General features: G+C 46.1%; 1 protein-coding gene across 1 annotated transcript in view; it reads right to left on the bottom strand.

Annotated features, from left to right (window-relative positions):
* Slit3 (slit guidance ligand 3) overlaps positions 1–24,292 on the bottom strand; it is a 595,378-nt gene that overhangs the window by 48,709 nt on the left and 522,377 nt on the right. Inside the window, exons 21-23 of the mRNA XM_028756442.1 lie at positions 11,908–11,976; positions 9,834–9,905; positions 9,167–9,238 (exon numbers count right to left, since the gene is read on the bottom strand). Coding sequence (XP_028612275.1) covers positions 9,167–9,238; positions 9,834–9,905; positions 11,908–11,976 — 213 coding nt within the window. The remainder of the gene's footprint in view (positions 1–9,166; positions 9,239–9,833; positions 9,906–11,907; positions 11,977–24,292) is intronic.

Below are 24,292 nucleotides of genomic sequence, written 5' to 3'. Positions count from 1 at the left end.
GAAAAATTGGGGTTAGGGGGACAGATACGGGAGAGAGAAGAAGATGGTGGGAGGATCAGCCAAAAGTAATAATGTATGAAAAAGTCATAAGAACACCTCATATTTACTTACTTTAAAGAAATAAAAGAGTCTGAATGGAGGTACTATGTGGCTCCCAGAAGCCACAGGTTACTAAAGTGAAAGTCCCAGTGTTTGGGGGCCCAAGGATCCTAAACAACACAGGTAGATCAGAATTAGATGAGAAGCCTTTATTGCTGGAGAGGCCACATGCTCTGGGCTCAGGGCTTAGAGAAGGCAAGCTGGAACTGAGCTAGAAGCCCTCTCCCCAGTGGCTAGCTCTCATAGTGTCAGACCATGCTATTCTGACTGCTATCAGGGAGATAACTGTTGACTGTATGTTCTAGAGGACTGACTGGCCAGGCATCATGTGCCCACTGTCAAAACCGTAACAAATTAGTTGTATGTGTGTGCGTGTGTGGGGTGGGTGTCGGGGGGCACGGTGTAACTGACCAGGCTCTGCTTAGAATTGAGGTTTGATCCACATTGGAATTCAAGTCTGGTGATATAAACCTGGCCAAAATCCCACGGCAGGAGAGGTCATGGGGGAGCCTGCTACTGTGGTATTGTTTGTTTGTTTGTTTGTTTGTATGTGGACATGACATGTCCATTAAAGTGCCTTCTAGATAACCACACTTTTAGTTTAGCTTAGTGTCGCTGTTACAACTGGTCAGAGAAGCTTTTTTTTGTACTGCCCAGTGGTAACTGTCAAGACATAACTACCAAAGTGCTGAGAGTAAGTGGCCACTGAGTGCTCAGACACAAATGGACATCCACACGACCCCTTCTGTGGCTTGGGGAAATCTGTGAGAGGATGAAAAATTCACAAGAACTGGAGAAAGGGGGAGGTGGTTAACTTCTGGACAGGATCCCACTGATGCATTCTTGGATTCAAAGTACCCATGATTTCTTGTATAAGATCTCCACAAGACTGACTGGACCCATCAACTTTCTGTCTAGATGGGATGGATGGGACAGGGGGCTCACATCTCTTCCTGAGGAGTTATACGCCATTAACAGGAAGGAAGGGCTCTTCAGACTCCATCCCTCTATGATGATCTATACGTTTCTGGGAGAGGAGAAACCTTTTCTACAGTGGTATAGCCACTGGTAAGGTACTCATGCTCCTGTTTTTTTTTTCCCTAAAAACCCCCAAAAATCCCAAAACCAAAAATTCCTCAGGGGAATTTAGGGGCTGGAGAGACTGATTAGTATTTAGGAGCTCTGACTGCTTTTCCAGAGAAACCAGTTTCTATTCTCAGTACCGCATGGTGGCTCACAACTGTCTATAACTCACACGTGAGGTGCCCAGACATCTAGGCAGGTAAAACATCAATATGCATAAAATAAAAAAATTAAAAGTATAAAAAAACCCTCCACATCTATGCTCCTTTCAATAACTCCTAGGAATTACTGGTTAACTATTCGTGTCAGTAATAACTCATTGTATTACATGAACAACTAAAGTACCATGAAATTAGAAGCTGGTGGGGAGGAGGAAGGTGACCAGTGAGAGTGCTAAGCAGACAAGAAGAAAGCGAGGTGTGAATATGATTAACAATGTGTTATGTACATGCTTGGAGATGTCACAATGAAACTCACTGCTATGTGTGATTAGTATATGCTAATAAGGGAGTAAAACTTCACATTTCTGAGTCCGACCTACATTGTCTGGGTCTGGAGTGAGACCTGAGATCCCGAAGGTTACAGTTCACAGGGAAAGGGCTAGGGGTTTCTCCTATTGCTTCCAGTAAGGGCTCAATTTCCCTTCTCTTGTAAAAATATCCAGGGCCTTGTACATGCAGAACTACTCAATCTGTGAGTTACAACCCCTTTGGCAACCCTCTATCTCTAAAAATATTTACATTACGATACACACAGTAGCAAAATCACAGTTATGAAGTAGCAATGTAATCATTTTATGTTTGGGGTCACCTCAGCATGAGGAATTGTATTAAAGGGTCACAGAAGGTTGAGAACCAATGATCTAGAATTCTCCTTCTACCTTACGCTGTCCTCCACTGTCATCCTCATGTCAGCCCATTCTTGGTGTGATGTGCCAGATGCAAGCTGTCCTTTACTTGGCAGCACCCAGGACAGCTAGAAGGAGTGGTCCTCCAGTCAGTGCTCATCTCTTCCCAGTGTGCTTAGCAGAATCATTCTCCCTGCTTCACACTTGCCCCAGCCTGCTATCAACTCGGGTGCCTTCACTATTGCCTGCTGTTTGGCAGATCCATGGTAGGTCAGTTCTGAAGAGGTTGCCCACCTCTCAGGGTCATGAAGCTCTAATAGAAAAACACCGAGGGACCCAACAACAGCTTCGGCTGTGATATCTTCGAGTCTTGCTCTCACTTGTCATGAGCTGAGCTGCTGAGGTCTTCAGACCTGCAGACCAATGGGCTATGATTCACAAGGACAACTGAGATGCAGTCCGCCTATGCTGCAGGCTCTTGGTCCTTGATTGGGCCCCAAGGAAGGACTCAAGCTTGCACATCACCATCCTCAATGATGACAGAGAAGCGGATGGCTTCTCGTGTGTCTCTCTTCTCCTGTACACCTCCCTGGAAGTGAACCTGGCTTGCTCTTCCAATGACCTTAGAAAAGTGCAAGGGACCTCTCCTCCCTCATTCTAGGGCAGTGGTTCTCCATCTGTGTATCCTAAACAGCATTCGTTACCCCTCTGGGATTGTACTATAACAATAGTACCCTACAGCCTACTCAGCTGCCCTCTCCATTGACGAGGTGTAAGCATCGGCCTCTTGTGCCTTTGCGGTTCCTGTAGCTCCTGTACACACGCACACCTCCACATCTCTCAACACCTTCTCTCCATTACCCGCTCATGCCAGCATGGGCACACTCACGCCTTCAGAGGGACAGGAGGAGCCTCCCTTTAGTGCTGGAGAGAGACAGAGGCCCCTGGGGGTCCCTCTGGAAGTCAGAAGTGAGGGGAGGCTTCATTTTGCTGGCTGCTAAGCCACTTGAATCTCGCAGCCTGTCACAATGCTCTGCAGGTCGGAATGAGAAGTGGTTCAGTGTACCACACCTGTGAGGGAAACCCACCCGTGATGGAGGGCGGCTGCACTTCTGATGGCACAGTGTGTCTGCTCTTAGCCTCAGAGCTCTGCCTACCCTGGGCTTCTCATTTGATGGATATGGATATATATATATATATATATATATATATATATATATATATATACACACACACACACACACACACACACACACACACACATACATACATATGATGTCTAAGGTACATTGAGCTGACCTCCTCTCCATTGGTCAGAAGCGAGCATTATGACACCGCCTATTTGATAAGCCAGCTGTGAGGGCCAGGAGAATACAGAGCTTGTAAGGCTCCAGATGCTGGAGGACCTGGTGCGTGGCCACACCCCTTCCCCACTTTGTTCTCAGAATTATTTTGAGGCCAGTCCTCTCAACGCATTGCTCGTACAAAGTAGAAGCCTGTAATTATATTTTCCACCCATTTTAAGGCAGTAGTAAGCCACATGGCTCCATTTCTGGGCTGGAGGCAAGAGAAAAGTGAACAATGGCAGAGGGTCCCAAGTCCTTTGTCCTACCTTACCTTTTTTTTTTTTAACTTAAAAATTATTTTCCTGGAATATATTTCTATCAGCTTTTTTTTTCTTTCTTTGGACTCCTCCCACTCTGTCCAGCTCTCCCTCTGCCCCCACAATTCCTTTAGTTCTGATTGAAGCTCCTCTGGGTAACGGTGAAAACACTTCTACTGTCAGGCAACACTGCCCCACTCTTCAACTAGAGAACAAAATGCCTGAGAATAAAGACAGGTAAAACTGAGGCTGGGAGGGAGGTGGGAAGACTGCAGGTAAGGAGCCCAGGGACAGGGGTCCGGCTTCGGTTCTGTGCATCCTTGTGGTGATTTAGCCATACTCTTGCTTCTAACATGAAGTCTGCCCTGAAGCCACACTTGTTAGTTCCTGTGAGCCTCCAAACACACTTGTCCTTACAAAATAAGTTTTTAGTCCAGAAGGGGGTTGGCACCCCTGGAGCTGCAGTTACGGGCTGTCGTGAGCTACTTAATGTGTGTCCTCTGCAAGAGCAGCAAACATTCTCATCCACTGAGTCAACTCTTCAGTATCTACATTGTCACTCTCTGGAATGTTCTTCAGTCCCTTCTCTCCTTAGGTGAGCTTCACTGGCTTCTTCATCTCAGCCTTGGAAACAGAAGTGAAGGACTGGCTTGGAGAACAAAAAGTCCTGGGTCCAAATCCCCACTGTATTATCTTAGGTGAAGTCACTTACTCTCATGTAGCCTCAGTTTACTGGTAAGTGCAATGGGGATAAACAGAGGCATGTTCCTCATAGTGGGAAAACTATGATAATGACACAAATGCCGGGATCCCTTGGGCAGTGCATAGTAAAGACTTAACAAACACCAGCGGTGACATTCCAGACAGAGCTGTCCTTTCCGAGAGCCTCAAGAAAGGCAGGGTGAGAGAAATCTTCCCTGTGGCCTGGGCTCTTCTCTCAGGCACCACCCTGGGTTGCAAATAGTTCTTAGCTTGACAGCTTCCCATCTTTAGAGGTCAGCAATTGTGTCTAGCTTACTGCCTGCGCCCACCCCCCAGGGTGTTGCTGCAGCTCGTTCACTGAAGGGAGGCTTAGAAAGTGAACAGGTAGCTACACTTTCCTGTTTCTATCCCCGAGGTGACAGGGTTCAGAGAGAAACATCTCTAAGACTCTCTCTTGGTTGGGAGGTTCCTGCTGAATCTCTCTTTACATGTGGCTTAGTTTTCAAGGAGGGAAAGGTCTGGAGGCCACCAGTACTGCCTCTCAGCCCACCACTGGCATTTGCTAATAGCCAAGGCTGTCAGAGGTGGGCTGACTCTCGGGTGAGGCAGTGAGGTCCCTCTTGGGAAGGTCACCAACCAAGAGCATCTGGAGCCCTTCATGGGGACATCGTAGGAGGGCTTCAGGCTGTCCTTAGCCCCTTGTGAGTAGAAACAGTGCAGTTTGACTTCAAGGATGAGTAAGGACCTGGAGGGTGATGGACAACACCTCAGTCTCTCCCTCAGTGCACACTGGGGCAGCCCCGCACCCCCGGTCTTAACTGATTCCAGGTGCCCCTGTGTGGGGTTGGGGAGTGACATTTAGGACCACACACAAGGCATGTGACTCTGTGTGGGGCAAAGATCCCTAAGAGTGCACAGATCCCCAAAGAAGGACAAGAATGCCCACAAGAATGTTCTTGCTAGCTATTTTACATCCCAATCAACATAGAAAAAAATACATTTTTCCCTCACACAATGTTTTGTACTTGGGCTCCTGACCCCCCCCCCATATGTACTCAGTTGCACTACCAATACACACACACACATACACACACACACACACACACACAGAAAGAGAGAGACAGAGACAGGCAGGGAGAGAGATTAGAAGCAGAGGCAGAGAAACAGAGACAGACAGACACACATACATATATACAGATAGACAGACAGACACACACAGAGAAAGACAGAATAACAGAGAGAGAGAGAGAGAGAGAGAGAGAGAGAGAGAGAGAGAGAGAGAGAGAGAGAGAGAGACAGGGACAGGGACAGAAAAAGACACAGGCACACACACAGATATACATACATACATGCATAATACATATACACACAGATAGACAGAAAGACAGATAAAGGCAGAAAAGGATATAGGCACACACACATGGTGGGGGGTCAGATACACACACGGTCAGACACATAGACAGACATAGGTAAGCACACAGACAGAGAGGCAGACAGAGATAGAGAGACAGAGACACACAGAGGCAGAGATACACATGTATCCCCCACATACACAGAGGCAGACAGAGATACATGTATAACACACACACACACACACACACACACACACACACACACACACAGAGAGAGAGAGAGAGAGAGAGAGAGAGAGAGTGTGTGTCCACACCCCACCCCACCTCCAGGTCTCTTATTGTCTTTCCATAGCCTTGCTTGGTTTTCTCTATGGCTAAACCTTCCTGCTGGTCCTCTTCTTTGTGCCAAACAGCATCACTTATGGGACACTCATTATTTTTGAAGATTTCACCAACATAATGAAATCCTTCAGAAACTTGGGAATATACAAACGCTTAAATGTCATCACAGCTAATGCAATTCCTGATTGAAAACAAGCTTACCTGGGGCCATGGAGGTGGCTCATTGGGCAAGACACTTGTGTACAAGTGTGGGTACCCGAGTCCAGATACCCAGAGCCCACTTAGAGCCAGCAGTAGCCCATATCTGTCACCTCTCTTCTCCTATAGCAGAGACGAGAAGATCCCTGGAAGCTAGAGGGCCTGTTAGCCTGGTGAACAGAGCCATGAGCAAGAGGAGAATCTACCTCATCTTGGGAACCAATACCTCTGACCTCCACACACATGCTGCAGCACATATGTACCCACAGTTATACACACGGATCAACCCAATATTAAAAAAACCAAAAACAAAGCCCCCCCTTTGGCCCATCGCCCTATGTAGCCGTCTCTATCCCCGCTTAACTTTGCCTTACTTGTCACGGAGCTGATAGTATTGGAAACCTTGTTCCCTTTAGTCTCCGTTCATAGGTGTCAATGTTTACAAGATATAATTAAGTTTCCTTTCCCACACAATCGCTAAATAGTCAGCCCTTTCCCACGCTGCGTCTAGTTTTCATCTTTATCTCTTTTAATAACTGCACTTCATTGACTTGCTGTGTCATAATCTCTTTATACATCTCCCCATTGGTGTCCCGGTAGGTAATATTTAAAATTTAGGTTAAAAATAACAATGCAACAAAGACCCAGATTTATAGAACCTTTCCCTCATCTTGGGTTTTTCTGCAGCATAAATTCCTACATGTGCAATTATGAGAAGAAAGGATACAAATATCATAAAAATGTAGCCCATAAACGTTGTTATTTTTCCTGAATTGGTCCTTATGCGGGAAAATGGTTGCTCCCCACTGAGGTGCTTGGTTGGAGTGAGAGAGAGGCTCTAAGATTGGTTTTTATCCCCAAGACTCACTGATTCTACAATGACCACGTGAGAGCCTGCTGACTCTTAACTCAAGAAGCAAGCTCCCTCGTGCTGAATGCAGGCATGTATTCCTGTGACCACATCATGGCGGTGCAGCTGGGGCAGGACACATAGGGGGAGTCCCTGGCAGGCTGTAAACACCCTCAGGGAAACAGACAGATAGATAGGGAAAACCTATTTCTCTCTTTCAGATTCTCTGAATGATCCCCATCAGAGTGACTCCACGTCTTGAACGCACAGAGATTCAATTAAACCTGGCAGCTCTGTTTCCTGCCATCCAACCTATCCCTAGAAGCATCAGACTGAACGGATAGCAGCTTGGGAGCTGGGATGGACAGGGGCCAGCAGGCAGTGTAAGGGAGAGCTGGTCTGCCTTTGGGCCGGATGGATGAGACCTGTCCACCACTGCATTCATTTGGAAACAAGGAAATGGTTTCACTGATGTTTCCATCCCCAAAGTTCCCGGAGAAAGTGGGTAACAGGTAAGTGACAGTAACAGATTGCACACTGTCAACTCAGGCACTTCTTTGCCCCCAGAGAATTGATTTTTAATAACAGTGTGGATGACATGTGGCAGGAGCTGTCGCTGACATGGGTGTTTTGTAGGTCTTAATAAATCACATCAGCCCAGAGCCTCTGGAGTTGGACCAGGTTACTGGGTGCTATTTGCTAATGGCACTGAGGCAGGAGGCTGGACTCAGCCACCTCATGACTAGTAGAGTTGGCTAGTTACTTCCTCAACCAGGTCTCAGTTTCCCCATCTCTAAAATGGGCATCATCCTCTCAAACTCACAGTACTCTTGCAGAGAGGATCAGGAGAAGGAATGGCCAGGCCTCACCCTTTCAAATATGGGGTTTACTCTTGTAACATTGACAGGTTAGAAATAAATGGGTGTGAGATTTAAGAGCGGGGTGACATCTCTATCAGGAGGAGATCCCTCAAAGGTGATAGCCAGAGGAAGAAGCCACGATATCTTTCTTTATCAATAAAACAGTGCAAGGCAGAAAGGTATACAAGACCTAGAGTTGGAGCAGCATAGTGTTCTCCTGGTCTAGCGCCCATTGAGACACGAATAACAGACCAGCATTCACTCCACACTGGCAGGAGCCAGAGCTGGCCTATGTGCTTTAGACATAGCATCTCATTTAACCCTCCTAGGATTCTGGAAGGCAATTAGCATCATCATCGGATTTTTTGTGGTTGAGAAGACACATAGGGAGGATGGGGCAGAGCCATGCTTGGGCATCGGGAGGGTTCTGTGGCCCCTTTAGCCTTTGTGTGCAGCTCATCTCTGTGTGCATGAGTGTGGATGCTACAGGGCATACAACCCTCTCTGCGAACTAGCGGGAAGAGCTCAGGTATGACCCGGGCTCTAGATTTCCCAAGAGAATGTATAAATCAGGATTTGTTGGTGATACTTAAATGCTGGCAACTTATTAAAACTTCACCTTTTTTTTTTTTTTTTTTTTTGAGACAGGATCTTGTTAAGTAACTAGTCTAGGCTGGGTTTGAACTCACATGCTTCCTCCCTCAGCCTCTTAAGGACTGGAACTACACATGTGTGCCATCACATCCGGCCCTAAAACTTTTGGTCTTTGAACAAGAATGTTGTAAGCCAACCTTTCGAGCTTGGATGGCTCGTGGGCTTCCAGCTTGTGATCTCGGGTCCCTACACAGGGCTGTTCACCCTTCTGAAGTCAGAGTGAGCGCCCGTGAGCAGCCTGCTCATCAGAGCCCCATGCCCTACTCTACTCATGAGGAAGGGGAAGGATCGGTTTAGTGTAGTTCCCTAATCACGGGGCAGGGAGGTAACCTATCTGATGTACAACGAAGGGCGGACTTGAGGGGTGAGTGTTTAGCGAAAGGCTCCTGAGTGCCAGTGTGCTGAGCCTCAGGAATGGCTGACCCGAGCACATTCCTTTTATCCCACTGAGTCAGTAAGGCTGGCTGGGTGGCAGCGAACGGGCTGTGCCCCAAGGGCAGTGGGAAGGGGGGAGCTTTGTGCACCTCATGCCATGATCCAGTACTATAGAAGCTGACCCCAGGCCCAGTGACTCACAGCACTCGGAGGGACCGTAGCCCATTGAAGGCGTGGACAGGGATGCATCTCAGCCGGTTGTAGCTCAGGATCCTGTGAAAAGGAAAAAACGTGAGGCTGATGGCTGCCCCTGTTCTTGTGGGTACAGTCTTCACACAGTGGACCCGTCAAAGCAAACGTTTCCTCCAGTTTTCTCCGATTTAATATATCAACAAAGGTGCCGTAACACAGAGAGAAGAGAAACCTCCTGCTACTCCAGGAAGGAAGCTCCTTAGCTTGCCCCGCCCCCACTCTCCATGTTCCACAGCAGGCTGGCTCTCTAATCAGCTTTCCTACCACCTCCCTCCACTGTCAAATGGTGTGTGCTTACAACGTGCAGAGCTAATGGGAAATAAATGGGTCTGAGCAAAATATAATTGTGTAGGAAACCCTCCACTGGGAAAGAACACGCATGTATCCCAGAAGGCATTCCAAAGACAGCCTTCTTCAGAGGTAATTAGCGTCCTGTTCCTCCATCTGCCGGGGCCCCTAACTCTCTATTTGGCATCTCCTGATGACTAAGGACTGCCTTCCAGTCAAGGGTCAGCCAATGCCATGAGGACCACTGGATCAAGGTACCTAGGACTACGGTTCCAAGACTAGATGGCCATGCCCGCGAAGGTTAAACATGAACCGCCTTCATACTCACAGCGTGGAGAGGTGAGACATGTTGCTGAAGGTGTGGTTGGTCAGCATGCTGATGCTGTTGTTGCTCAGGTCACTAGATAAAGAAAAACAGAAAAGCCACCAGATACGGTTAGCAGCACCAGAGGCGCCCACAACCATCACAAGTGTGCCACCTATCAGTCAACCCATGTGTTACTACACACGCACCCATCCATCCATCTATCCACACACTCATTTATCTGTCCATTCACCCACCCACCTATAACTCCCTCACATACCTGACCATCTGTATAGGCATATACCCGCTTGCCTCCACTTACCCATCTGTATGCCAACCCATTCTCATATTTATCCACTCACCTTCTCATCTGTGCACTTATCCCCCTACCACCCATCCATTTACCGATATATATGTTGATTCGAATGTTTAATTTTTTCCATTCACATTGTCATAGCCCGTTCATTCATCCATTTACTCATATGGTGATTAAATCATTCAATTACATGCCTAGTCGTAATTCTATTCTAACAAAACATGCACATAAGAAAACAATTTCTCCTTATTCTAGTATGTTTCTTCCCTCAAACAAAAATTTTTTTTTTCAAGACAGGGTTCCTCTGTCTAGCCCTGCTATCCTGGAACTCAATCTGTATACCAGGCTAGCCTCAAACTCAAGAGATTTGCTTGGCTCTGTCTGCCTCTTGAGTGCTGGGCTCAAAAGTGAGCAGCACCACTGCTAAACATTGTGTAGCCCAGGCTGGCCTTGAACTTGTGATCTTCCTGCCTCCACCTCCTTCAGTTAATTCTGCTGCTGTGCATCACCACATCCAGCCTTCTGATCAATTCCTATCAGCAGTCCTCTCTCTGTCTCTTATTCATTCCGTCTGATTCATCTCTTAGGGGAGACAAAGTCGGTAGGAGAGGATATCTCTATCAACCACACCCCCAGTTTCTCCTCAGAGACAAATTTCCAGCAAGGTGCTATTAGTTGCACACTGGAGACACCCAAGGAGCTTGTAAATCTTGTGAAGCCAGGGTTCCCCGCCTGTATATTTTGACTCGAATGTTGTACCTAGGTGTGGCCATAGTATAGAATGACAGCCTCAACAGCTCCTCCCTGGGCAATTCCCCACACCTGAACAGTGGTTCTCAACTGGGCGTTCTTGTTGTGCCATGACATTTGACAATGTCTACAGACATTTTTGGCTGTCACTATTGGGTGAAGTGCTACTGGCATCTAATAAAGGCCAAGGTCACTGCTGAGTGTTTCATAATAATCATGACAACTCCCCTAACCAGTAGATATCTAGCCTCAGATGTCCTCAGATGTGCTCTGAGTTTGAGAAATGTTCATAGAGATGTTGGTTTCTGGAGAACAAGAATGGGGACCAAATGGTGGCTTTCTGGGACTTTTCATTAGTGGGCCTCTGACTTTTACTGTGAAAGAACCCTTCTTGTCTCTTGTGGACTGGCTCCTTTGTCCTCTCAAGCAGGCGTGGAATCTTTCATCATCACTTGCCCAGGGAATTGTTTTACCCTTCTGGGTCCCACCAAGGGAAGAGAGTGAGGCTGTTGAGGGACGAGGCTCACGGGCCTTGCCTCACGTTCTCTGTTTCCCTTTCAAGGGTTATCTGGTTCTTGGAAGGCTTGAGGCTTGTAGCAGCTATTATTGAAGGCCCTTGGTTTAAATCATCACTTGAGACATTTTCTAGGAAACCAAAGAAGGAAGAAGAAATGCTTGTTTGTGCTCCTGGTAGAGCGAAGTGTGGCCACAGCTTGCAAGCAACTGAAATTCCAGAATTCAGCTTGGAGCCTGCAGAGGTCAGAGGCTCCCTCCAAGCCAATAGGAAGGTGGTTCACAGACCATGATGACATGCCTTGGCTATTTCTGCACACAGGCCTCACTGGGCAAACCCTCTCACTTCAGCCTGGTCCATGTTCCCCCCAGCTAGCTGCCTCTCCCTGTACCCTGCAGGCGTTCAGGTTGAGAACTGCTACATCTGCTGCAGCACTGTTCTCTCTTAGTCTCTATAGCCCTGTCCTACACCACCCCAGGAAGGAGAAACAAATGCCTGGCTAGTGGCAGGCTCCTTACATAAGTGTCAGCTGTCGGAAGGCGGACAACTCTTTCGGTACTGCTGTTAAGTGGTTTCCTTCCAGGTACCTGAAAGAGAAGTGCAGAGTTATAACACTGGGAAGGACACAATACTGGTCACAGTCTTTGTGAGGCCTCACTCCGTTCCTTTTTATATCTGCACCCCCAACACACACACACATTTGTCATCATTGTCTATGGTGTGATCACGCAATTGGTGATATTTTTCTCTACTAGATTGATAGCGTTTCATGATGGCAAGGTTCTTGCTAAAATTGCCCACCACTGTGTCCTAGTAGGGCCTCTTGATGCTACTGACACAAAGTAGGTATGCATCCAGTGCAAAGTTGTTTAATATTAATAAATGAAGCACTCACTTGATGCTGACATATCACGATATCTGAATAGCAGCAATACAGTTGAGGGATCACCTGCTCAGGGTCACACAGAAAGCAAATGGTTGACCTAGAATTGCTGACAATTCCACACATCCTTTACCCAGCCCCTGGAGAATGGTTGGGAAACTGAGTCATGATTTGTCGTATGAACTCAATTTCTTAAATAAACTGAGGGAGACACAAGATGTCAGGTGATACTGAGGGACAGTCTTTGACAGCCTCCAGGGAATTAACTGGGTAAGCTGAAAAACAGCCAGAAGAACAGGAGTACTTAACAGCTAGGGAGAAGGACATACACACACACACACACACACACACACACACACACGGCAGAAACATTAGCTGGGAGAGCTGTGGGAAACCTCCTTCCCTTGGTGCTGGGTGCTTGGTACTGGTAGCCCACAGAGAAGAGCAGCTCCACTTTAAAGAGATGTTTGCTGCTGTGGTAGCCTGACAGTCCTCAAGCCCTCAATGAACCACACTTGAGAAACACCCAGCCATCGGTATAAGATTGCATTCTGAAACCTGACAACAAGGACATTGTGATATAGGAAGAGAAGCTCCGGGTCAGATCTGCAGGACATTCAGATAGCAGAAAATCTGGTGGGAACCAAAGTGTACACGAGAACATTCGCCATGACTCTAAGTAGCACACAGGACACTGAGAAGCGCTGCACAGGGCCTGAGCTGGCATTTACAACTGGTACCCTGAGGGAAGTTATAGAGGTGGGACAAACTCCTGAGACTGCAATGTGAAGCACTGGCCAGGACAGCGCCCGTCCTCTGGTGACTCACAGGGAGACTGAGCAGGGAGAACGGGAGCATCCACAGCAGAGGAAATCCAGGAGGCGAGACAGGGCTCTAGAAGCTGGGAGAGTCTAGATGGAGATCAGCAATCATTGTCTCAGTCAGTTCTTGAAACCTCTATTTCTGTGCAGGTGTCTATCCTTTTACATCAAGCCTACCTTTATTTCATCTCCATTTTTAATAGGCTGCCTCCCTGGCATCATTCTGGGCTCTGCCCACCTCCTTTCCCCTCTTCCCCCAAAACATAATCAGATTCTCAAAAGATGGGACTTTCTATAATATCAGACGAATATCTTCACTTTTCTCTTTTTTTAATGGACCTTTATCTAACCCAAGTTCCCCCTCCCCCTTTTGTCCCTTCTGGTCCCTCCTCTACTCTTTATCATCTCAATACTAACCAGTAGAACTGAAGCCTGCGTTCTCCTGGGTTCATCCAGGAACATATTCATGTCCTCTTTCATTTCTCTGAATGTATTTACGATTACGATTTTGAACTCTTTGTCTGGTACTTTGTCTAAGTCACTCTCACTGGGGCTGCTTCTCTGGGACTGGTAGTTTTTGGAGAGATGGGTTGTCTTGGTTGTTCGTGTTACTTAGGTTTGTGTATTGGGATTTGTACATCAAGAGTTAGATCACTGGTTGATTTTTTTTTTTTTACGGCAGTCTTTCTTCTAGCTATAAAGTCATAGATGAGTCCCAACACAGCAACGGTGAATGACTTCAGTGCCCCACTCCTACCAATAAACAGTTCATCAAGACCAAAAGAAATACACAAAGAAACAATAGAATTAAATGACATTACAGATCAAATGGATTTAACAGACATCTATGAAATGTTTCACCCAAATATTGCAGAATACATACTCTTCTCAATAGTCCATAGACCTTTCTCTAAAATGGATCATGTATTAGGCCATAAAGCAAGTCTCAGCAAATATAGGACAGCAGAAATAACTTCTTGTACTCTGTCTGCCCACAGTGGAATAAAGTTAGACATAAGAAAAACAGAAACTATAGAAAATTCCTAAACTCATAGACATTAAGCATCACTCTGTAGAATAATGAAGATACCGAGAAGGAAAAAAATCTTAGAATTGAATAAATACACGCTGATCATACATAACCCCTAGGATATAATGGAAGCAGTCCTAAGAGGAAGGTTCATGGTTATAAGTACCTACATTAACAGTCAGAATAACCTCAAATGAATGAATGAATGAATGAATGAATGAATGAATGAATAAGTGATGTCCCTCAGGGGCTAGAAAAACAAGACTAAGCCAAACCTGGGCTGGTGAGAAGGCTCAGTGGGTAAAGTGTTTTCTTCTGAGCCTGATACCTGGGTTGGATGCCCAGGACACACATTAGGTAGTGTCTTAGTTAGGGTTTTACTGCTGTGAACAGACACCATGACCATCAACTCTTATAAGGACAACATTTAATTGGGGCTGGCTTACAGGTTCAGAGGTTCAGTCCATTATCATCAAGGTGGGAGCATGGCAGCATCCAGGCAGGCATGCTGCAGGCAGAGCTGAGAGTTCTGCATCTTCATCTGAAGGCTGCTAGCAGAATACTGACTTCCAGGCACCTAGGATGAGGGTCTTAAAGCCCACACCCACAGTGACACACCTACTTCAACAGGGCCACACCTTCTAATAGTGCCACTCCCTGGACCAACCTTATACAAACCATCACAGGTATAAAGAAAGAATCCACTCCTACAGTTGTCCTCTTGACCTCCACATGTGTGCACATGCACACCCATACACAAACCTAGCAATGTCCTGACACTCAAGCCAAAGAAAGATACAACAAAACAGAAAAATCATAGACCGATCTCCCTGATGAACTTAGATACTAAAAAACTCAATAACACAGTTGTGACCTGAATTCAAGGACATACCAAAGTGTTACTTACAATAAAGAAGTTGGCTTCATTCTAGAGAAGCAGAGATCATATGCAAATCAAAAAGAGTAGTACATCATACAATGGATATGACAAAGCTTTTGTCAAAACCCAACACCTTTTCACTGTAAAGCCCCTGGGAGGCTAGGGATGAAGGAGCCCTAACAATGGGTGTGTACCATGAAGGAAAGCCATGATGATGCTAACTGGAGAAAAGGCACTTCCACCAAAATCAGGAACAAGACAAAGGTGTCCTCTGTCTCCTGGTCAGTACAGTGCTTGAAATTTACCCAGGGCAACAGGAGAAGAGAAGGAAATAAAAGGGACACAAAGAGAAAAGGAAAAGTCAGATGTCTGTATCTACAAATTCTATGATTTAATATATTAGAAATGATAAAGACAACCAGAAAATTTCAAGAGACAATAAACACTTTCAGAAAAGTACCAGGATACAAAATTACACACCCCCAAGTCAGTAGCCTTCCTATATATGAATGATGAAAATAAATAATACTTGAAAGAAACCAGGGAAATAATCTCAAAAATATAGAACAAATCTAACCAGAGAAGAGAAAGACATGTACAGTGAAACTGCTGAAGCGCAGAAGGAGGAAATTTATGAAGATACTAGAAGACAGAAAGTCTCTCCTATGCTCATGGGTCAGAAGACTTTATCTTGTTAAAATGGCTGACCTACCAAAAGTGATCTAATAGAGCGGCTCTCCCATGCTCACGGAACAGAAGACTTTATCTTGTTAAAATGGCTGACCTACCAAAAGTGATCTATAGATTCAATTAAAAATTAAATTAAAATACCAACATCATTCTTTACAGGAAAAAAAATCTCAATTAAAACTTATAGGGAAGCATAAAGGACCCCAGCTAACCATAGCAACCCTGAACAAAAAGAATAGTGTAGTGGTTATCACTGTACTGGATTTCAAGTTATATTACAGAGCAATAGTGATAAAAACAGCAAGGTATTGGCAGGAAAACAGACTCAGTCAGATCAATGGCAGAGAACTGAAAGCTGATGCAAGCCATGCAGCTACAGTTAACTGACTGTATAGGTTGCAAACCAAACCAAACCAACCAAGTAACCAACCAACCAACCAACCAACCAGCCAACCAAACACACACTGAAGAAAAGATAACCTCCCTACCAATGGTGCTAGGGAAACTGACTATCATAGGAGAGGAATTCAGCTGGCTCCTTTCTGTGAGCCAGCGCAAAGGTCAACTCTGTGGATGAAAACATTAGTGTAAGACCTGAAACTTAGGGGATAAAACCATAGGCACAGCTAAAGATCTTCTTCCCCTGACTCTAGTCACTCCGAAAGTAAGGTTAACTCCTGACAAATGCAACCTCGTGAAATTAGAAACCTTCCATATGGGAACAAAATCAACCCCCCTACAAAAAACCCAGTTCATAGAGGAGACAGTCTACAGAATGGGAGAAAACTCTTTGCCATGGATACATCTGACAGCTGATTAATATCTGAAACATTCAAAGAGCTAAAAACAACAGCAACAATTAAAAAAGACTAAACAAAAGTAAATAAATGAAAATTGAGTGAAAAATTAGGCTAAGGAACTTAATGGAGAAATCTCAAAAGAAGAAATACGAATGGCCGATAAATATTTTAAAATGCACTCAACATCCCCAGCCGTCAGGGATACGTAAATTAAAGCTACTTTGAAATTCCATCTTACGCCAGTCAGAATGGCTATTAAGGAGGAAAAAAATGACAACAAATGCTATCCAGGGCACACGGAAAGGCGAGCACTCGCTCACCATCAGTGGGAATGTGAGTGGAGCAGCCGCTATGGACACCTGTCTGGGGCTTTCTCTAAGAACTGAAAGCAGAACTTCCATCCGACCCAGCTATCACTCTCCTCGGTGTGTGCCCAGAGGACTCCCCATCCTCCCACGGAGACATCTGCTCCTCCACATTCATCCCTGTTCCCTTCACAATGGCTAAGAAAGGGATTCAGCCTGGATGTCCATAACCGACGAGCAGATAATGGAAATGTGGTACGCACACGTGCGGAACTTTATTCAGCCGTAAAATGAAATAACGAAATATGCAGGGAAGTGGATGGAACTGGAAACATTAGACTGGGTGCGGAAAGCCTAGGTTCGGAAAGACAGGCGGTGGGTGTTCTCTCCCTCATGAGAGCCCGACTTCTAATTTTTATATATGTGCATTTATGTGGGAAAGAATGTGTGTGGAGCTTAGGAACCTAGAGAGGGGCCAATGGGAGAAGAAGGAAAAGATTCTCTAAGGTCGGGGAAGTAATAGAACCCAATAGTGGAAGGAAGGGGGAAACAGGAAAGGTTTAAATGGGGGATGGGAGGCAGGGGGATGAGGGAAGGATAAGATAGGATTGTCAGTCCACACTAATGATGCATGAAAAGACCATAAGGAAATCTGATACCCATAAACCAATCAAGCATTTTATTAAATATGAAAGCTTAAATGGAGGTACAATATGTGGGTGATACAGCTGCTCCCAGAAGCCACAGGTTATGGAATGAAAACCTCAGTGTCCTATGTGATATGCTGCTGTAACAGCTGTTTTGCAGGGAGGTCCCTAAGACCCCTTGGACACTATGCACAAATGTCACCGATGTTCACTGCCTACCAGAACCATATGGAAAGTCCCTATCTCTGAGGATGCTACTCCTCCTGTTTGCAGGACACAGAGAAGTGGGGCAGGAGCTATGCTGGAAACTCCCTCCCTCCCTGGTGGCTAACCTTCACTGTCTCACAAGGTGCTATGCAGGCTACTGAGGGGAATGGTCTTATGCAGCCATGGACAGTACATACTATACCTCCACTGGTCAGGTAAGCAATCCTAACTCACTGGGCCATAAATACGGAAGATAAAAGGTGTGGTATTAGTCAGAAAAAGGAAAGAAGCCAGTGGCGTGGTAGACAAGAGAGGCTAAAGGGGGTGGTGGTGACTATGACCAGATTACACTATGCATGAAAAGGTCAAAATGAAACGAAAGCCATGGCTGTGCATAGTTAACACATGACAAAAGATTTTAACTAAGATTCAACACCTAGGATCTCTGATGTCTCATTTGGAAATAAGGAAAGAAGAGGGCATGTCTGTGTCATGGGGGACACATGACAACAGGGTGCCAAGCTACAGAATGTGGGTCCCTAACAGACAGGAGTTCTTGGATAACCAGTGTCCTACCTAGAACCCCCAGGCTCCTGCTGGGACTTGTTCAGCTAGGGTGAGGCAAATTCTGCAGACTCAAGTTTCACAGAGAAAAGCAGCCTCAATGTAAATCAGGTGGTTGACAGTCACTATCAAGTCGGCCCCCTCAGCATGGGCCACAGGCCAGTTTACTAACCCAACCCCCACAAATCCTATCCCCTAGGCTTCCTGTTGCTCAGGACACAAGTGAAGATTTGTTAAGGTAACTTTCAAGATCAGTTCTTAGGCTGAGTTTCCTTCCACACAGCATTTACAGTATCTTGTCATTGTCATTTGTCTGCCTGGTGCCAGCCTTTAGTTCCATCAGGTCCCTGTTCTGCTATCTCAGTACTTCTCAAACTTTAACGGACATGTAAATGGCCTGGGGTCACTTGAAGCTGGTTCTGATCTGGGGTAGGACTGGAAATTCTGCATAATATGCTAAGACCTAATTTGGAATATGAGTTGCAAACACATGGCTGGGGTATCCAAGACCTACCATAAAGTGACCAAATTAGGCAGAAATGGGTTAAGACAGGGTATAGGCAACCCTGGCAATGGCAGACAAGTGGGAACATATATTTACTTGAGACCTAGCAATTCTCTTCCTGTGGCCAGCCTCGAGGGAGCCTCATGGCACAGAACTCTGGGCAGGACTGAAAAAGCCTCAAGCTGCCATGGCATACTGGGTAGTGTCCTCATGTGGTCCTTTCTTGTGAGTGTTAAGTACTGGGCTGTACTAGGTCTTGGGGGATATATAGGTGGACCAAATTCCATTTCTGCCTTCAAGAATTTTTATTCAGGGGCTAAAATTCAGCTGTGCACACATTTAGGTTGTGGCCTCAGGCCAAGGAGTTGGGCATTCACTCATTCATTCACTCACTCACTCATTCATTCATTCATTCATTCATTCATTCATTCATGTATGCATAAGTATTTATTTAGCAGTTGCTATGTGCTAGGCACTGTCTATGCTGGTGAATGAGATAGCTGGGAAAGAAGGGGCGTGCTTGTGAAGAGATCCAAAGCTGGGTTTTGGAGGGAAGGTGCAAGGGACTGTGGTAGAGAATGCAGAAGGGCTGGAGGACTCTCTTCATGTTCAATCTGCTCTCCTGAGCCAAGTGCCTCACCCCACACTAGAGCCGCCCGATTACCATCTATTCACACAATCTCTGTGTACATAGGTGAGTCTGCAAAACTCTCGGTGACACAGGCCAAACCACAGACGGCTCTGCCACATTTCAGAGAAGTTGGGAGTCACCCATGCTAACCATGGTAACCAAGGATAAACTGAGCTGTTTAGCCCAGAGAAAGGAGAGGGACCACCAAGTTTCTCAGTCTCCAAGATGGGCTCAGGATGTCGCCTCTGCTTCAGTTTTTGTATTTAGCAGGGGGAAGAAACTGAGTGGCCCAGTGCTTGCTCACTTGAAAGTCTTCCTGTCTCACTTTGCAAAGTGAAACAACCACCTGCTTTTTGTTCCCTATCTGCTGCCATAATCTCCATTGCGTGCAATGTCTACCGATTGCAGATGCTAACAGGACCTATAAAATATATTCACAGAAACAGCTAGACCAAGTATTTCACCATAATAATTGGTTCTGCAACCTAGACAAATTGAGGCAGGAAATGACAAGGGCCTTACATCCTCTATGGTTTTCATGTCTGACCCTCTGATGACCTCAGGTTGCAACTTCATTGGCCTTGTCCTTCCCTGAATGACCAAAGAGAGGGTGGCCAGGTCTTTGCCTGCACTGGTCCTGGCTCTGCCTCCTTGTCTAGTTTCTTCCCGTGACCTCAGTCCTTAAGCCCTTACCTCCAGCCTGCCTCCCATATTTCAGCTCCCTGACCCACAGGTGATATCATAAGTCTCCAAGACTCTGGACATTACATCAGGTTTCAGTCCCTGGTGGCATTTTCAGTGTGAGTCTCTCTGTAGAGTCATGTCAGCACACTTGCTGTGGCCTTCCCACACACTGCCTGGAAACAGCTAGACTCAGGAAAGGTCACCTGAGCAATAAGAATCGCGGAACACCCCCAGGGGAGCTGCATCTGGCACGCAGAGCGAGCGGGAGCTGCTTTCAGTACAGGGTGTCCCCATGCCCTGGCATCATGACTTGGAAGACACAGAATCAAAAAACTCCGCTTCAGAAATGCAGATGCAGTGGTGAGGGATACCGTCTTTGTGGGAAGCCCTTGATGAACACTTTAAGCTCTAAAGTTGCCTAGAGCTGCAGCGCAGGCCGGAGGGACCATTTCAGAAGCCTGCCCTCTGCCCCCAGCCTCAGAACTGCTGCAGTTTTTCCAGCAGGTCAACCTTTGCCTTGACCTGAATTTAAATGCTCTCTTTCAGACCTCACTCCTGAGAACTCACCTGCCTTGCATGAAAATCCACACTGATCTCTTTGCACAGAACACTCCCTGCTTTCTGCTCCACTGCAAGCTTGGCAGAGCAGACGGGCTCTCACAAACAAGTCCAGGACCAACTGAATGGAGGATGGAGAGGGTAGCCACCTTCCAGGAGACCCTACTCCAGGCCAGGATTTCCACCAGAGGCCTGGGTGAAGTGGGGGCAGCTCAGCTGTCATTCTGGCTATTTAATAGCTGTGTAACTGTAACTTCCGGCAAGGCACTTCACCTCTCTGAGCTTTCATTTACATAGCTGTAAAATGGAGCTTATGATAATCATTACCAGGAAGAATTATGAGGGTCCCTATGGATAGATTTTAGAATAGTATCTCAGCATACGAGTGTTGAACAATTTTTGAAAATATATTCAGACACATATATATTCATATATATGTATGTATTATAAACACACAGAAAGATGTAAACATATATATATACATATATATATGTATATATATATATGTATATATATATGTATATTTATCTAACTAGTGATATATATGACTGTCAGAAGAAAAACTTCATTTCGTCTTTTGCTTCCAGCATATTTTTCTGTGAAGACAGTGACATCAAACCATGCTGCTGATACAAGCTGGTTTGGTTTGCGTCCCTCCATCCGGAGAGTCTACCTTCCTCTGGCCCTCAGCCTGCACAGAACCCTCTCAAGCTCCCAGTAGTGCACCTTCTCTCTCAGGGGACCTACTCCCTAGGGATCCAGGTGCTTGAACAGAAGACCTTTCTACCAGGAGGGTCTTCTCCAGGCAGGGGCTTTCTTCCCTAATATTCCTGGGAAATGTGACTTGATACCGGTTGGTTTCCACACTGAGTTCTCTCTGTTCTAAGTCTCCAAGGGTAGAAATAAGACTGTGACCCTGATTGTTCTACTCCAAGTCCAATGGCAGCATCTCCTGAGTAAATTCGTGAACAAGCAAAGGAGAATCCAGTTCTCAGTCTTAATCCTCACTTCTTGCTAGGTGTGCTTTCCCAGTATTGAGGAGAGACCCAGCTCTACTAGGGATTAATTCTCCTCAGTCCCCTCAACATCCTGAGAGCAATGGCAGGCATCCTCTCCTAATGTTATCTGCAGAGGGTTCTCTGGGCCAGGTCCACACTAGGAATCTTTAGTGCTACTGCACTCAGAGGTAGCCCCTCTCCAAAGCTAGGATGAACCCTGCAACCAGCTTGTGGTACCCTCAGGCTCTCCTTGTATCAGGGTGTACTGCATAGTTTTATGTCAACTTAACACGACCAAAATCAACAGACAGAAGGGAACCACAGTTAAGAAAATGTCTCCATAAGATTGGGTTGTAGGCAAGTCTCTGTAAGGCATTTCCTTAATTAGTGACTGACATGGGGCGGAGATTTGAAGGGTGGGAGGGGCTGCAGCCCCATTGTGGGTGAGGCCATCCCTGGGCTGTGGTCCTGGATTCTATAAGAAAGCAGGCTGAACAAGCCATGAGGAGCAAGCCAGTAAACAGCACCCAACCATTTCCTCTGTGTCAAGCTACTGTCTGGTTCCTGCCCTGTCTGAGTTCCTGTCCTGACTTCCTTTGATGATGAACCGTGATATGGAAGTGTAAGCCAAATGAACCCTTTTCCCCCTCAACTTGCTTTTTTGGTCATGGTGTTTCATTGCAGCAATAGAAACTCTAACTAAGACAATACTCTTTCCATTCAGTGTTTCTGTTTGTTCATTTTTACTGCGGGAGAGATGACTCAGTGCTTATGAGAGTGTACTACTTTTCCCAAGGCTAGTTCCCAGCACTCACACTGAGTGCCTCACTCAGAGCTGCCTGTCATTTCAGCTCCAGGGCATCTGACACTCTTGTCTTGTCACGATCTCTATGGGTATCTGTGTGCACACACAGCCCAACCCACATATGCATGTCATTAAACATAAACTAGAATCTTTAAGCAAAAGGCCAACATTCTCCCTTGGTACTCAGCTCACATTTGCCCTGGTGGCACGAAACCAACAGAGGACAATGGTGTGGGACATTTAAGGCAGAGCACTTGGGCCTAAGTAACTGGGTTGTCCCTTATGTGCACATTTGCACATAAAATAACAAAGCAAGCTGCACTTAAGAACTACCCTTGACAAGGCAGTAAAAGCTATCAACAGTATCAATGCTGGACCCCTGAGCACTCATTCTTTGGCAACTGTGTAACAAAATGAACAGTGCACACACAGCATTTCTCCAGCCTGTGACATGCTCAGTGAAATCCTACTGCTTTGCTGCTTGAAGTAGCTGCTTTGGAATTCTCCCGGGAAACACTGTTGCTACTTAAAAGAATGACTGGCAGGGTTTTCACAGACAGGGGCATTGACTGGACAGTTTCTGAAAATGAAGAAAAGCAGTGGACACAGGGCAAAGCCCAGATGGTATTTGCTGCCAGCGACAGAACTGGACTTTTCACATGAGTACTAACATTTTTGAAAACCTGGATTCGGCTCAACAGCTCTCTCACTGAAGACTTTCCTGATGGGAAATGGACAGGTGGTCAGGTCAGTGACGTGGAGTTTTATCTCCTGGAGAACGGACTGTGTTGCTACCTGGAAGACCTGCATAACTCTGTGGGCTCTTCTAAGTGCCCAGTAGGTGATGTTGGAGATCCCAGCTGGGGCACAGTACTACTCAAAGTCCAAGACAGACCAGTGTGGATTAGGGTAGGAGAAGAAGTCCATAGATAGAAATGCAGGTTCCCCACGGCAGCGATCCTTTCAGAAGATCCCACTGGCTGTGGTGTATGATCAATGATAAAAAATCTGCCAGTATTGGAAGGGACCGTTAAAATGCTCCCCCTACTCCAATCCCATGTCAGTGTGAAGCTGGCCTTCTCTTTCAACTTCACCCTGAAAACTATCACAACACAGGGGGTGCAGAACAGAAACCAGAGTCGCCACGAAGCCAGACATTAAAGATTTGGAAAAACAAACAAACAAACAAACAAACAACTACACAGCATCACCCTTGGCACTTCAATCTCTGGTTTGTCTCAACAACACACTTCTTACATAAATATGTGGTGGCTAGAAAGTGATTTTTAGGTGGAATAAGAAACAGGCATTTCAAAATGGTCTGTGTTAATTTCCAGTGTGTCCTGTCAAACATTAATAGTATCTCTGACAAGCACATGTTCTTAGAGTCCTGAAAAAGCACAAAAAGCTCCCAAGTTGGGGCCTTACAGTGCAGTGTGCCAGGCCTCCTGGCTCTAACTTTCTTGAACACTTGTTTTTCCTCCTTCCCCTTCCTCCACTGTTGTCTAGATGGTTCAGTGTCAGAACTGAGCTCCGTGGAGTGCACCAGAAGCCAGGCTTGGGTGGGAGAGACATCATCTCTTCCACTGAGGAGAATCAGAGGGTCTCTAAAGGCACAGAGCCCCAATTATTTTTTGCTATTTCAGTCTCTATGTCCTGAACCTTAGAGACAAGCACTCCTGAGCTGTCCTCATGGCGTTCCTGCATTTTGACATCTTGCTTGTGGCACCTGTTTGGCTGGGAAGGAGCACGTCCCATGGCCATTTTCTGCAGCTACTATGCTTGGGAACTGATCACAACATGCTCACACAGACTTTCGGGGGCTCTGCTTCAGTCCATACCCATGCTGACAGGAACTTTTAGTGACTGTCAGACCTCCTTTCCTTCCCTGGGGC

Source organism: Grammomys surdaster, unplaced genomic scaffold, assembly GCF_004785775.1.
Source record: "Grammomys surdaster isolate TR1022 unplaced genomic scaffold, NIH_TR_1.0 126121, whole genome shotgun sequence".
NCBI classification, from domain to species: domain Eukaryota; kingdom Metazoa; phylum Chordata; class Mammalia; order Rodentia; family Muridae; genus Grammomys; species Grammomys surdaster.
This window is presented reverse-complemented; position numbering and strand designations above follow the sequence as displayed.